This window comes from Chelonoidis abingdonii, chromosome 5 (assembly GCF_003597395.2).
Source record: "Chelonoidis abingdonii isolate Lonesome George chromosome 5, CheloAbing_2.0, whole genome shotgun sequence".
Classification (NCBI taxonomy): Eukaryota; Metazoa; Chordata; order Testudines; family Testudinidae; genus Chelonoidis; species Chelonoidis abingdonii.
In genome coordinates, this window is record NC_133773.1 from 112,757,008 (window position 1) to 112,773,544 (window position 16,537).

At 38.6% G+C, this 16,537-nt stretch overlaps 1 protein-coding gene across 8 annotated transcripts in view; it reads right to left on the reverse strand.

The window, feature by feature from the left end:
• SLIT2 (slit guidance ligand 2) overlaps nucleotides 1-16,537 on the reverse strand; it is a 408,552-nt gene that overhangs the window by 126,369 nt on the left and 265,646 nt on the right. For all 8 annotated transcript variants that reach the window (XM_075066554.1, XM_075066552.1, XM_075066553.1 and 5 more), the window contains 2 exons: nucleotides 15,912-16,075; nucleotides 13,378-13,516 (listed from right to left, as the gene is read on the reverse strand). In XM_075066554.1, the coding sequence (XP_074922655.1) occupies nucleotides 13,378-13,516; nucleotides 15,912-16,075 (303 nt within the window). The remainder of the gene's footprint in view (nucleotides 1-13,377; nucleotides 13,517-15,911; nucleotides 16,076-16,537) is intronic.

The following is a 16,537-nucleotide window of genomic DNA, read 5'->3' on the forward strand; positions in this document are numbered from 1 at the left end:
GGTTACAAATTACATGAACAGCAAGAGCCTTATAAGCTTCCTTACTCATAGTCTCAGCAATTCTTTTCATCTCAGCAGCAATGAGAGAGGATCCTTCAAAGTCAAGTGGCAGTATGACACCATCTCTCTTTTTAGTTGCAGTTGGTGAAACCTGGGTTGGCACTTGTTTTATCCACTCAACTCTTGCCCCTTCACAATGACAGAGTGAAATTTCAGTATGACATCCTTCCTTGTTAAGTTTTTGACACGTACTCCTATTCTCATATTGGCGCCAGTGACTTTAACAAATTGAGGAAAAACTGCTAGCCCACTGGGTCCAATTGCGACACCTGGATCTTCCAGCATTGCAACAGTCTTCAAATCATTCACAGCAAACTTCAGAATTTCTGGAACCGTTTTGGATGTGCCAGGTGGAATTCTCACTGATTTTCTTTCTGTCAAGACCACTTCAGGCCCTTCATCAGCTTCTTGCTGTAATCTCTGACTGAGTAAAAAATTATTAGAAGTTTCAGCCCACTCATTTGGTAATGAAATTCTATTTAAGAATTCAGGACCCCATTTCTTCTTACTGTTTTCTACAAGATGTTTCAGCACATTGGTGCCTATGAATGCCAACACTTGTTGATTCATACGTTGGTCTGGACAAATCAAGACTAGTACCTCATGTTGTTTGTTAGCCCCACAGATGAACTTTGGGAATCGTATCCTCAAGATTATATATTCCAGGTATGGAACCATTTGCCCTCCTGCCCCTTCTATCTGAAGTATACTGCCAATTGACTGTAACTTTTGATAAGACAAATGCTCATAATAGAAAGTTTCACATATGCAAGTAACTTGAGAACCAGTATCTATTAGTCAGGTACGCTTTACCCAATCTAAGTAACCATAGCCATGACAAGCAGGTCCCACTAATTTCCGGATGGCCTCACTGACACCCATTTGGGTAACATCTGTGTCCTGAACCCATTGTCTAGCAGCCTTGCTCTGAGAGTTGTTAGGTTTCTTTTCTTCCTGGCTCAAACTTGTTCTGATTTGAATGTCTACCAGTCAGATGCTGATGTATTAAGTTGGAGTCAGGAGAATTCTGACATTTATTTTTCAAAATGTCCTATTATCCAACAGTTAAAATAAAGGATTTCTTCTGTTAATCTTTGTATTGCTTGTTTATTAAATTCTTTGGGTCTCTGAGGAGTAAACTGTGTATTTGAAATGGGCATTTCAAAATTTGACTGGGTCAGCTGCAGTCCTACCAACTGCTGCTCAGCCTGCAGATATTTCTCCTTCCAGTCTATTGCAGTAACTTCTTCAGGAGAGCTGGAGGTATTTTCAGGTGCCTTTATCAACTGCAAAATACTCTTACTCAATGGTCTTCCCTTCTCTTCTAGTTCTTGTTGAAGTTTTCTCTTTTGTTTATCAGAGTGCTCCCTTTCAATGGATCTCACCTCAAAAAGTAGTCTGGCATAAGAGACATTCTTTTTTCTACCACTACATTTCATCCTTTTTATTAAGCTTGTATTTAATAAGGATTCATGCCAACAAACACGGAAAAATTAATCTTGTATATACAAGTCCAATTCAGTGTCTTTTACTCCACCAGTCTCCAAAATTTCTTTGACTAATGCGTGTAGTCTAGTCAGGTACGCAGAAGGTGGTTCTCTAGTGTGGTGGTGGGTCTCAGAAAATTGAGCCTTAAGCTCAGATGCATTTATGCCACTTTCATTTGCCTTCTCTAAAATATCAAAGCATTCTACAGCAGATGCCTTGCTACCAGCTCCTCAGGCCACAATGTTGGGGGTAATAAACTTTCAATAACCTTCTTCTGACTTTGTCAGAAATCTCACAGTCTTCCATCATCTCTTGGGCTTGTGCTTGCCAAGTGGGATAATCTACTTCTGCATTGGGTCTGGGTGAATTACCCGAAAAACATTTCAGTTTAAATTTCACATCAGTCACAGTTTCACTGGCAGATTTTAGCACCCTCTCTAACAAAAGATGTTGCATGTCAGAAGGGAGACTCACAGCAGGAGTAGAGCTTTCTACTGGACCTCGGTCTATAACTGGTAAAGCATCTGTTAACCATCTTGTCTGTCTTTCACCCACAGATGTAACCACAGCTCATGTCTCAGTTTGAACCCTCTGTTAGAATACACAGAATATCCCTGATCCCTGCACTGAGGTACTCTGGGCACAGAACAAGTGGTTATAAATGGCAAAACCACAAAATGAAAAGGAATCATATCTCATTTCTGCCCTAGCTTCTACAACACACATTTCCTTCCTATGTGTATCACAGAAACAGCAACAAATTCACAGAGAATCATTCTTTTGTTCTCCCTTCACTCGCCTCATATTAGTCACATGACTAAAGATTCTAATAGCTCTCTTAATATCTGCTGTATTATCAACAGGGGACATATCACTGACCAAAATGGCCCTACAGGGATCTAACCCTAATTGTGTGCAAGTTTCCATTAACTTAATAATATTAATACAGTGCACATATTCAATAATATTCAATAACACCAAATTCTTTTATAACTGCAATATTCCTCAAAAGTACGCAGAGGTAGCTCTGAGCAATCCTCAAGTCCCTGTCTGTTCAGGCACCAATTTGTAACCTTTAGGTGGGCCAGAGTTCACTTCATTGCCCTCCTCCAGTGCCTAATAACACCCCCTGCCCCCAACTCCCATAGAAAAGTAGCTGGAGACCCAAAGTTCAGTCTCTAAGGATTTTCAACAAGGATTACACAGGATTAGCCTCCCCACATTCAAGTCCCAAAAGGAACTAAAGAAATGAATGTAATTAAATAACTTTATAAAATCTTATGATAAAGAAACAAATATTCTAATTTTTACAGAACATGGCAATTTTATAACCCACGGATACTATCTTCACAGTTATTCATAAACATAAATAAAGAAAACAAATTAAAATCTGAACAGTTCAGTCTTCACAGAAACACAATGAGAAGAAACAGAGTTCCCAAAAGCTTAGGTTTAGGTCACTAAGTCTCAGTCTCAAGTCTTTGATCGGCAAATCTAAACAGTCTGCAGAGTCGAAAACAACATCTTCCCTCCACTTGCTTGTAGGAATCTTCAGCTGGAATCCATGAAGAGTCTTCCTCTGCTGAAATAACTACTAGCCAGTCAGCTAACTGATTAACCAGCCACTCAGTTAAGTGTATAGATTCAAAGAAAACCCTGGTGCAAAATGCTTCACAGTTAGGGCAATAGCCTGCCTTCTGGTCCTGGACTCAGCTTCTCCAAACTCAGTCAGTTCACGTGGTCTTTTGCAAAGCAGCTGCCTGGACGCTTGCTTTCATGGAGTCTGACCCCAGCAACAGGAAACCTATTGGAGCAGACCCAAAACTACCACACCCAATTCCAGAAACTTCTGGATGTGGAGTGCTTAATCTGCCTAGCAACAGTGACCCAGAGACAACTCGCTCCTACTCGCCCCAATGGGTCTCTTAAAGAGATATCGCCCTATTACACACATGGGTCACACAACCTACAGTGGACATGGAGACCAACTGATCATTGTCCTCCTTATAACAGCCCATAATATATATGAAGACTGTTATTCAGTGTGTCCCCAACCCTTTTCCTTGACTTCTTTTCTCAAGATGAAACATGTCTGGGTATTTTGGACTTTCTTAAAAGGTCAGGCTTTCTAAACCTTTTATCATTTTTGTTGCTCTCCTCTGAATTCTCTATTTGTCCATATCTTTCCTAAAGTGTGATGCCCAGAATTGGACACAGTATTCCAGCTGAGGCATCAACAGTACTCCTATGTCTTTCATATGACACTCCTGTTAATACACTCCAGAATTATATTGGCCTCTTTTGCAACTGCATCACATTGTTCACTCATATTCTGTTTGCTATCCACTATAACCCACAGATTCTTTTCAACAGCCACCTTTTGTATTCCCCCATTTTGTAGCTGTGCATTTGATTTTTCCTTCCTAAGTGTGGTACTTTGCACTTGTCTTTACTTAATTTCACGTTTTCAGACTAATTCTCCAATTTGTCAAGGTCATTTTGAGTTCTAATCCTATTTTACAAAGTGCTTGCAACCCCTCCCTGCTTGGTATCATCCACACATTTTATAAACATACTTTCCATGTGGGTAATACCACTTCTGATCCTGTCTGATATTCCCCTACTTATACAGATGTAAACAAGCACCTTGTGCAGCACGCAGTAAATGACAGACTCATGGAAGAAGAATAGAAGTGCCATCAAAGAGAGGATGAGATAGAAGAATATGAGACTAGGAATAAAGACAGTAAACTGGGAATACTTCAAGAAGAGAAGCCAAGTAGGAAGGTATAAAAATACGGGAACTGACAAATGAAACATCAGAAAGTTAGCATGTGACAGCTAAACAAATATGTTTGGCACTCACACTGAAAAAGATTCCCTTACCCCAGAATGAACAAATTTTATTTTGAAGATTACAGTTTTCAAGAATGCAGTTATTTTTTCAATACACAGAAGATTGAAGTTGGAATCCTGAGATTTCCTCACTACATATATTATGTACTTTGGGATTTTTCCTACCTTTTCAACAGCAGCTGCTAACAACAATAAAAATATTGCTTTTGACCCCATCCTTCCAACCAAAGGTGGGGGGAAAGCAATTAATTCCCATCTTTGATTGCTTAAATGCTTCTTTACACTTGGCTATGTTTATCACAGCAGGTCATCTTATCAGTCTATAGTATAACAAAATCCATTCTACTGCAGACCTCTTTACCTTCTCTTCCATTCATACCACTATGCTGAGGAAAGGGATTTTAGGAAGAGTTATCTGATTATGAGTATCAACTAGTTCAAACAAAATAAAAGCCAGACTTTTCATAAATCAGCCCACACCAGCCTAAACAGCTTCCTAGTCTATTACTTTGAACATCCCATTACTTACTTTTGAAGATCCAGTGATTAGTAGGTCTAATAGCCTCACTGCTGGTTTTCTACTTTGATTTTTTTGATTTTCTAGGAATTCCCTATTTTGTCACGTGCCAGAGTGTATCACATACCAAGAAACCCCAACTCACTTTAGAGGGCATTCTACGGCTTCCAGTGTGGAATATGAGGGAGGGAGAGCCAGATTACTGGAAAATGTAAATGTGGAAATGGATGCTTGTGATGAGACTTATTGGACATGATAACCTTTGAAAGGGATTCACTCTTTAAAAATGATGATTAAATGGGCTTTTTGAGCAATATGAACGATCCCTTAGACGGGAAAGGAAGGGAAGAAGTTGGCAAATGAAACAGCCCTCCTTATAGCTGATAGAGTTCGACAGAGAGAACCTTCGCAGAAAAAAAGAAAATCCCAGTAAGTTTTGTGGAGACTGAAAGAGCTGTGAACTCATATAAATTTAAACTGTGTTAAATCAAACTTTCTTAAATTAATGAGTGAAGGGTTAAGTGATGAAAGAAACTAACAAGAGCCCCATATCTATGAATATGTTGCATGTTGTTGTAAACATGCTTTTTCCGGCAATTTATATGAATGCAGAAGTTCAGGAATATGCTTAGGGGAGAGTATTCAGAGGAATGGTTTTGTATAGAGTAGATTATTTTGTTATTTAAAATAACCATTTTCAGAGCATAACTAAAATCATATTAATTGAAATGGACCTGAAAAAAAAAGCTTAAGAATTTACCGCTCTCTATAATATTCTAGTGGTGCAAGTTTATCTGGATATGAACAGGAATGATGTTACTGATCCAGAGAAATAAATTAAATAAATATATATACAGACATAATAAAAATTAGGAATTAGATTACTGGGGCATTAAATACTTAATGTTGACCTGTGCTCTATGATGCTAGAAAGGGACCAAAAATTTATAGTCAGATTCATCTGCCATTTTCACCCAAAAGTATTAGGGCTATCTGGAGAGCAACAGTGCAGCAACCCCAGAGTCATTTGGCACATAATACATAGCCCTACCCTTGATTTAGGATGACATAAATTTGCAAGGTGCAGAGCACTGACCTTTGTAACAATTCCTATGTCACACAAAAAGGTACAACCAAGGTCACTCAGACTCAGGTAGATCCATTAGTTTGCTTATTTCTACTTTTTAGCACAGTATTTAAATAACAAATTAATTTAGCGTGCCCTCGGAAATAAATATAAAAGTGTTAGTGTGGAATTTACAAGGTAATATGTTAAAACTACGTCATGTGATTATATAAAACAAGGTAGATACAAACATAATAAAATACCACCACCACCTAGCTCTTATATAGTGCTTTTCTTCAGTAGATCTCCAACTACTTTGCAAAGGTCGATATTACTATCCCCATTTTGCAGATCAGGAAATTGAGGTTTAGAGAGAAAAAGGGACTTGCCCAAACAGCAGAGCTGGGATAGAATACAGCTCTGCTGGGTCCCAACCCAGTGCCTTATCCACTGGGCAACACTGCCTCTCATGCATATTATGTATAAGAAAAATAAAATCTTAGTGTTATTAAATCTCAGTTTATAATTTAAGTCAAAAACATCAGAGATGTTCTTATTGGAATAATTTCTTTAAAGCTACTCATCTTTATGTTATCTGTCAAATTTCATGCAGACCTAGAATTTCAGATGTTTACTTAATTTGTTCGCTGCATCTATACTCTGTGAATGTTAAAAAATAAATAAAATAATGTCAGTGATATTAATGCAGGCCACCAAACTAGGTGCAGATATACACAAATGTCATATGATTTCTTCACAAACAAGCCTTCCCAACACCCAAGACTATTGTAGCCTGAACTTTCTATCTTATCTCCCGTGCTGCCAAATGTGCCCCGATAAACATGGACTTACTGGCCTACAAACTCCCACAGTTCAAAAAAGTGTGTAAGGAGGATATTGGTTGAAACAATAATTAAAAAGAGAATTATAAAAACACCTAGAGGAACACGATGAAATACAGACAAAAACAGCAGCAAAGATTCTGTAAAAGTAAATAATCTAATTTAATGTATTTCTTTGAGTCAGACAATAAAATAATGGTGGAGAGAGACCATTTGCTGTAATTTATTTGGATTTTCCAAAAGCCCAGGTCCCTTACAAGAGCCTTAGAAGCCTCTTATAACTAAGCAGTCATTGGGCAAAGAGTAAAGTCATGGCATGGATCTGAGGCTGGCTAAGAAAATACAGGAATAAAGGCAGGGGTGAAAGTAATATTAAATTCTTACGGGTATGGGGGCCGGCTCTGGCCCCCAGAAGGGCCAGGGCCTCGAGCAGAAGGAGTGGGGCCTCGGGTGGAAGAGGAGGAGCTGGGGGTCAGCCTCCCTCAGCCAGCCCATCTGCGCTGCCTGGCCCCTACCACCTGGGGCTCTGGCGGCAATTTAAAAAGGTCCGGGGCTCCAGCCATGAGCTTCAAGCCCTTTAAAATGGCTGGTCCTGGGGCAGCTGCCCCTTTTTCCCCCTCTGTTGGTGGCCTCTGGAGGAGGGAGCCAAAAGGGGCAGCGATGTTAAAGTGCTGCAGCGGCAGCTCTTTAACATGGGCTGCGTATGGGCCGGTATGATACCGCCCACTTTCACCCCTGAATAAAGGATCGCTTTTCATTGTGGGAAAAAGTAAACACTGGGATGTTACAAGACTGTGTACTAGAATCATGGTTAAATATATTACCAATTATATATATACACCACATATATATGTTTTGGGTCCACAGGTTAGCTGGGGGGTGGGGTGTGGAGGGTAGGAATGGAGCCCAGCCCAGTTCACTCTCTTCCCCCTTCTGCCCTATGTTGCCCCCAGAATTGAGGATGGGCAGGGCTGCTGGGCTCACAAGCTAGATCTGGGGGACTTATGGGTAGAACCAGCCCCCTTCTTTTGCCCCTCTCTCCTCCCTGAGAGTTGGGGGAACTTCTGCCAGATTTGGTGCTCGCAGTGGGTGGATGAATGGGATGATAAGGACATGTGCTAGGGAGGTGTGTAATAATGGTAAGATCACCATGCCGACTCCTCCCCTTCCCAGCTGCTCCAGCAGTTTCTAGGCATTCCCGGTGCAGTGCCTGGGAATCTCTTTATAATGTTCATGTTCAATTATTATTTTGGCACACTGCCACAATTTTCCTGTGGAACACAAGTGAAAGAAAGTACACTTCTACCTCAACATAATGCTGTCCTCAGGAGCCAAAAAATCTTACCGCGTTATAGGTGAAACTGCATTATAGCAAACTTGATTTGATTTGCCAGAGCATGCAGCCCTGCAGCCCTGGAGCGCTGCTTTACCGCATTATATCCAAATTTCTGTTATATCGGGTGGCGTTATATCGGGGTAGAGGTGTAAAAGGTGATTTTTTTTTAATAATTTAGAATTTAGTTAAACCAAATTGGATAAAGAAATGACACTTCTCTAGCCCACAGACCTACTCCCTGATGAATCTCAAGGTCCTGCTACAAATAATAGAGGTGTTAGATCTTTAAAATAGGCAGCAAGAATCATTAATATATTCCATGATAAAGCAACCGAAATACAGGGGTCACAAAATAATGATCTGGAAAAGGATGAACTAGGGCAAAATGTACACACAACACAAAAAAATTTACATTAAAATTAGACAAGACCAGAAAAAAGACTAAGAATCCTGAGAGGAAAATAACAAAGCTAGGTGAACAGGTAGCACAAAGGCTATTAAATTCAATACTTACAAATGCAAGGTAATACATATTTGGATGTGTTGTGGAAAAATCGACCACACAGTTGATTTTAGGTCACACAGCCAAGGCTCCTTTATTGTATACAAGCATGCATGCAGGGAGAGACAGCTTATCCTCACGCAAGAGGTCAGCTGCTCTTCATGTTACAAATTTTACCAAGCTTATAAAGGTTAAAACCGCAAAACGTAGCACACTGGTTACACATGTTATTTGCCTTATTTGGAATATAATGTTGATAACAAGCAAGCTGAGCAATTAATTCTCCATCTATGGCAAAACCCCAATTTTCCATCTATGGCTTTTCCTGTTATTGTCTTTGCCAGTTAAGTCTGCGGTTTCACTGTTCTAGCACCTTTTCTGTAGTCCCGACAGCAGGCTCAGCTGTTATAACTTAACAAATCTCCTGGTTCCCATTTATCCAATTCTAGTTCCTCTTTTTGGGACCCTGACCACATCTGTCTGCCTCGGCATGACCTTTGTACAGAAAAACAAGCTAAGCTAAGGCTCTAAATTATTTTTGCTGAAAGGCCTAGGGCCTAAGACAATGGAGGGGTTTGCTTTTCCCTGACAGATGGAACAATATAATGTACTCGTATACAATTAATTTAGAACCCAGAGTGCAACAACTAAGGAAAAAGACCTAGGCATCCTTGTGAACAATTCAGTGAAAATTATTACTGAATGTGCAACGGTGCTCTCAGAACCAAATGAAGTATTAAGGTGTATAAGGAAAATGATTGAAAACTATAATCCCATTATATATATTGATGGCTCACCTGGGAAACAGCACTCAGTTTCAGTCACTCCATCTCAAACAAGATATAGCAGAAATGGAGGGAGTTCAGAGATGAGTGATGAAAATGACAGGCTTAGAAAGACTCCCCCACATCAGAAAAGGTTGAAAAGACTTTGAATGTTCAGTTTACAGAAGAACAGAATAAGAGATGTACAATAGCGATAAACAAAAAGATAAACGCTAAAGTAAACTGTGAATTCCTATCTTCTCACAAGAACAAGCAAACAATTAATTACATTTCAAAAGGAACATATTTAAAACTGGAACCAGTTGGAGCCCAAGCCTCCCTTCTGTCCACACACAAATCAGTCTGACTCAGGTCAGCAAGCACTCAGAACCCTGCTAGAGGAGGGTTGGTCAGAGCCCAAATCCCACTGTGACTTGGGTCCAAGCCCTGCCATTTTGCAGTGTGGACGAAGGGTAAGCCTCAGACTTGAGTCAGAAGGGTAGCTTAGTGCAGTGTGGACACGTTAGCATGGCCATGAGACTCTGGTCCAGGAATTGTAAACCCAGGTTTACATTGCAGTGTGTATGTTTAAGCACAGGTTTGGAAACTCCAAGTCCACAAGCCTGGGTCCACTGAGCTTAGTATGCAGTGTAGACATGCCCACAGAAATCTGAACATATCTCACTTAAACTATGGAAATCTCTTCCTGTCTGGCCTCCACTCTCTCACCTCTTCCCTTCTTCAATCTATATAAAACAAAGCAGTAAAGATCCTATTCTTGTCATGACACTAGGACTATGTCCTCATGAATTCCTCCACTGTGCACTCTGATCCTTCCATTGAGTTAATTCATTACTTACAGAGCCCTTTGCATGTCCTCCTCCAGTTACTTCTGTGCCCCTATATCTTCTTGTTCCCCCAACTGCACTCTTCTCACTTTGCTACCCCCTTTGTCGTCATGCTTTCTGTGGTGCTGCCTTCTGCAGCTGGAGTCCTTTCCCAAATACTGGGTGCTAAGTATGCTCTATTTGCACCTCAAACACACTTCTCAAAATCCTGATTCTTAGCATAACGTTCAACCACTAACCAAAGCACCTTTCTCATGACATTAAATTAAATTGATGTATTTCTCTTCTAGTTAAAACGCTCAAACTTCGGCTTTGACATGTTTTATGCGTTCTTGTACTGCATTTGAACAGATCTAAGATTATGCACATTCTGAGGTAGGAATGCAATTATTTCTTCAACTGCCTGTATTGCGCCATTATGCAGCTACTATGCTTTTAAAACCAGCAGCAACATGGTAGCTGTATAATATATACTTACATATATAACACAGACTAGAGCAAATTCTTCCTTTAATCACACCTTTAATCACATCTTTGAAGATAATGGGTATAAATGTAGGCTGTCCCCTCTGTCTTCTCTTTTCCAGACTAAATAAACCTAATTTTTTCAATCTTCCCTCATAGGTCATGTTTTCTAGAACTTCAATCATTTTTATTGCTCTTCTCTGGTCTCCACATTCTTCCTGAAATATGGTGCCCAGAACTGGACACAATACTCCAGCTGAGGCCTAATCAGATGACATTCAAAATGGAAAATGTTGACAGTGGGATCCAATACCCAGTGCTATTAGCAGAGTGACATTGCTCATAGAATCAGAGAACTGGAAGGGACCTTGAGAGGTCATTTAGTCCAGTCCCCTGCACTCATGGCAGGACTAAGTATTATATAGACCATTCCTAACAGGTGTTTGTCTAACCTGCTCTTAAAAATCTCTAATGCTGGAGATCTCACAACCTCCCTAGGCAATTTATTCCAGTGCTTAACCACCCTGACAGTTAGGAAGTTTTTCCTAACATCCAACCTAAACCTCTCTTGCTGCAATTTAAGACCATTGCTTCTTGTCCCATCCTCAAAGGTTAAGAAAAACATTTTTTGTTCGTCCTCTTTATTACAACCCTTACATACTTGAAAACTGTTATGTCCCCTCTGTCTTCTCTTTTCCAGACTAAATAAACCTATTTTTTTCAATCTTCCCTCATAGGTCATGTTTTCTAGAACTTTAATCATTTTTGTTGCTCTTCTCTGGTCTCCATATCCTTCCTGAAATATGGTGCCCAGAACTGGACACAATACTCCAGCTGAGGCCTAATCAGCACAGAGGAGAGCAGAATAATTACTTCTTGGGTCTTGCTTACAACACTCCTGCTCATACATCCTAGAATGATGTTCACTTTTTATTGCATCAGTGTTACACTGTTGACTCATATTTAGCTTGTGGTCCACTATGACCCCCAGATCCCTTTCCGCAGTACTCCTGCCTGGGCAGTCATTTCCCAATTTGTATGTGTGCAACTGATCATTGCTTCCTGTGAGGTCCTACTAAACCCCATAATACATTGATTTTTCTAGAAACTAACTATTTCTGTATAAATAATTTTTAATATACTGAAAAATATTTTTCTTGCATGGAGTGTTGCAAATTCAATTACTTTTACTGCAGTGGCATTGCATGTTGGATAAAGGTCAATGTAAATTGCCTCAATAGTTTCTGCTCCACCTATCTGCTTTAAACACTTTTGAAAAGTTATTTTTTACTCAGAGCATAATTAAGCAAATCTGTGGGTGTCCTGTTTCTGAGAGTGTTCACAAATATTGTTATTTGTGAACACCCAGAAAATTTGAAGATGGTTCCTTTATCTTGTATATCTTCCAATTTCTCTTTTTAGTACTTCTGAAAGAAAATAACTTGTATTGTTAACAAGTATATGTTTATAATAATTCATATTCTTTTCATATGAGCTTTCCCCTTTTTCTTAAAAAAAGATACTAACCTGTTCAGTAACTGCTGACGTGTTCAAGACGTGTTGCACATCTCCATTCCACTTATACTGATGGCCACGCACTGGGCACACAGATACCAAGAGTGGAATGCACATGTGCATATGCACATGAACTTGAAGGAGAATCAAAAAATAATATTTCTTCTACTGATATGTGTAGAAAACATCAGAAGTACATTCTTTTATGCAGTGTAGAATACATTTAAACATCTCACTTCCTATACAGGGTCTTACTGGAAAAGTACTGCACCAGGAGAGTAACCCTCTGCTGTGGCTTTTCTATTTTAAATCATGGAGCCTGGTGGCTCTGTTTTAGTTACTGGATAATCCATTAATAGTTTTTGGCAAGAACAACTGACTTGCCAGTAGAGCAAAACAACAAAACTATTTCAGGTCACCTGGCTCTGAGTCAGCCAACTGAATTCAGTTTTGTAATTTATACAGCATGTATATTCATACAAACCAAGTGCTGATATTAAAAGTAGTTGAATAGTCCAAAAATACTCATCCTTTATAACATACGAAAAGATAAGCCACTTTAACAGTACATATTATCTACTCCTCCCCCACAGGCACATCTTTTATCGCTACTACAACTACAACACAGACCACATTCCTCAACCTTAAATCTGCCCTCTAAATTTGCCCTTTTGAGGATACTCCTTTACCAGCTACTTACTCCCAGCACAACTAGTTATGGATATCTGGTGTAGTGATTTATTGCACTGGGAATAGGTGGTTTGTTAAAAGGGATGACTGAAGGAAGGCACCCAAGGGGGCAAAGGTAAGGTTGTGGTGTGTTGTCTGTGTTGAAAGGCTACTTAAGTTTAGAAATAACATCATTTATCTCCCATTTTAAGACCATTCTGATTGCATTTTTAAAAACAGTTTTGTGACTAGTGTCCCTGTAAAGAACATATAACTGAAAATACAAGACTATAACAAATGGTTTCCTACACATCAAATATTTTTATTTCTGGTATATTCTAAAACACTCTTCCTATACAGTATATTATTTACCAGAGCAAATAAATGTAAGTAGATAGAGGGAATACTACATTTCTGCAAGTTAATGGCAAAAAAGCAAGATAACCTACATTTCAGTAATAGTTTCTGGAAGATTGGTTGGGATCTCAGTAAGGCCTTTCCCACGACAGTCAACAATGTTGTTACTACAGGTACATGCTGTAGGACAATGCAAGACGCTGCAGGAGGGAGCCATAAAAGACTGATGACCTGGAACAGAAAACAAATTGCTTCTTCTAAAACTGCAGAATAGTCAAATAGAAGAAGTCTAGATCATTCCAACAGTGAACAATCCTATTTCTCCCTTCCCTACAAAACAACCGACAGAGCCCTTAGAGTAAACATGGCTACAAAATCAGTTACTTTGAGTTAATTAATCTGAATAACACCTGCACATTAATTAGATTATCTGAATAATACCTGCATGTTGAACTAACTTGAAAAGCATGGAAGACAAAATTCAGATTTACACCTTTAACTCTTGCTTTCAAAATTTCTTAGCTTGGTTAACATTCCTATGTTCCAAAAACAGCTTATTGCACAAAAATATCTGGGCAAAATGAAATGCACTGAAGATACAGTATCAGTCAAGATTTTCAACCATTTTTTTTTCTTTTGTGGGTTTAAATATCTCTAAGCATCACTGATCTATTTCTTTTGTTTTATGATAGTATTAAATAAAAATTGTTAATAGAAATGAATGAACTGTCCCACAAAAACCAAAACACCTCCTGAGTAGATAAATTCTATTGCATAGCTACTTATTTAAAAATTACCTTTCAATGTATACATTATATACCTGATGCAGATGCTTTTTTCTCCTGTGACAACATACCCAGAATCCAAAAGCATTTCCAGTGAACCCCTTAGCCCAATACAGTTCAGTGGGAGTTTTGCCATTGGCTTCCATGGACCTTGTGCCAATGACCCTTTGTGTCATTTCTGCCAATACCCCACAAAATCCTGATCACTCCTCATCTTGACTCATATTGCTGTAATTCATAACTAAATATTTTCTAAGTTCATTGTGCCCTGTGTTATCAAGGTTAGCATTTATATTCACTATACTTAAATGTAATATTCAGAAAATAGATCGTGAACTATAATTTAGACATATTACTGAAAATGCATAAATTGCACATCCGCCTGTATAGTCGGTAAATTTCTTTACTGTACCTATTTAAATTCGGAAGAATGAGGAACTAGGGAGGTTTTTGTTGTTCGTTTGTTTTTGTTTTTGAAAGTTGGAGAAAATTTTGTAACCCACAGAAAATAGTTTGACTAACATGTCCTTCTCTATTCTCTAAAGTCATACCTTCACCTAGAAACATGCTCTACTGGCAATTAGAAACTAATTGTTCTGCATCTTCAGTATTTCAAACTTTAACTGACCCGTTTTTAAAAAATTACATTAACAAAAAAAATTAGCAGTTTACAATATCTAAATTTCAGCATTAATTCTGGAGTTACAAGAGAGCAAACAAGCAACTAAAACCAATATACCTATGCTACTGTTGTTACATTCCTAATGTAAAAAAATATTCAAATAGATTTTATTAAATAAAAATAAATTGATCCAGGGCTAAGACATGTATATCAAGGTAAAAAGTTATAAATCCCCCAAAATAGGGATTTACAATGGGAATGTTCAGAGATATCACTTAAACACAGATTCTCAGGTGTATGAACAGAGTTTCACTGAGATCCCCGCACATGCACCCAAAAGCAGAATTTGTGGAGCAAGGAGGCATTATACTCAAGTTAGCAATGCACTCATTAAGCCTTAGTCCTACAAGATTTATATAGACGGATCCTGGTGCTTGTGTGGTACTCTATCGACATCAGTGGGGCTCTACTGGACACAAAGGTCTGCCTACACAGTAAAACTCGCAGATCAGGGTTTAAATATGGCAGATACAGTTGCACATATGCTATTGTTCTTAAGAATTTGGGGAACCAGAAAAATTAACCAAAGTTTACAGATATTTTTCAATCCAAGTCTAAAACTATTAAAAAAAGAAACATGAACTTGCCTTCTTCCTCATCTATGAATAAAGGGGGGAAAATGAATAAAGAAAAAGTGGTTAGTACTGAACTGTTAGTCATTTCAATATTTCACTTCAGAAAACAGAGTTGCTAAAGCATACAAATGGTATTCCAAAAGGGGTTCTTTGGGGAGTGGGGAGTTTATGAAAACTGTGGAAAATACTGAAGTAGGGAACGAAGAGCCTGTAAATTAAAAAGAACAGTCATTCCATATAGAAAGCTTCCTGACTGTTTCAAAATGAACATTTAGATTTCATTTTCACAGTCACTCATCTCCAAATATTTGTTTTTAGAAAGGTACGTATATAGTGTTGCTATGTATTTTATGTCTGTGTGTGTGTGTGTATATACATGAATCATTTACATAAACTACATAGGAACACAATTACCCACATTAGAGCCATGTATATCTCCAAAATAACTGACCAGGTTTTCAAACAACATTTTTAGACTCTGCAGAGCTAGAAACAGCATACAGTGCATATCATTATAATCTCTGTTAAACCAGTGTTAAACATGCATTAAATCAGAGCTCAGTTGCAGAATTTGTTTCCCTTACCACTGCAGACAAATTCTCGTTTTTGAACCTCTGCTACATTGTGCCCCCTCAGGTGGGATGGGCCCATACACTGTGTGTACAGGCCAACGCGGGGTCGCTGCCGCAGCCAATCGGATAGCCAGGCCAGGTGGCAATCACAGTAGAGATTATTCGAGTGAAGTCGACTGAATGAGAGGAAACAAGTCAATATGTTTAAATTAGCAAAAAACCTGAGTGACAGAGTTTTACAGATCTGGAAGATTTACTAACAAGAAGTCCTTAATGAGGAATTGATCTTTTAAATTTTTCATTTGAAGCTGGAGAGTCATGTAGCTTTATTTATTAACATTTAAGTAGCAAAAAGCCTTTTTTAGGTTGGTCTAATTAGTTTAATAAGAAACTAGGTTTGCTATCACAAAATTGAGTATCTACAGTTTCTTCCCTCTCTCCTAAAAGAGAAAAAAAATACACCAGAGTTTGAAAATAGCTCTTGAATTCTTTAGCTTAGCTGTGTACAAAAGGCCAATAAATCAAAACAGTCTAAAGTAGACTGGTTTATCACAGTAATACACTGACAACAACAAAAAAAAGCTAATAAAAGATTTGGCTTCCAATTAGAGATATCAGTAAGTCTGGCTGTTATTAGT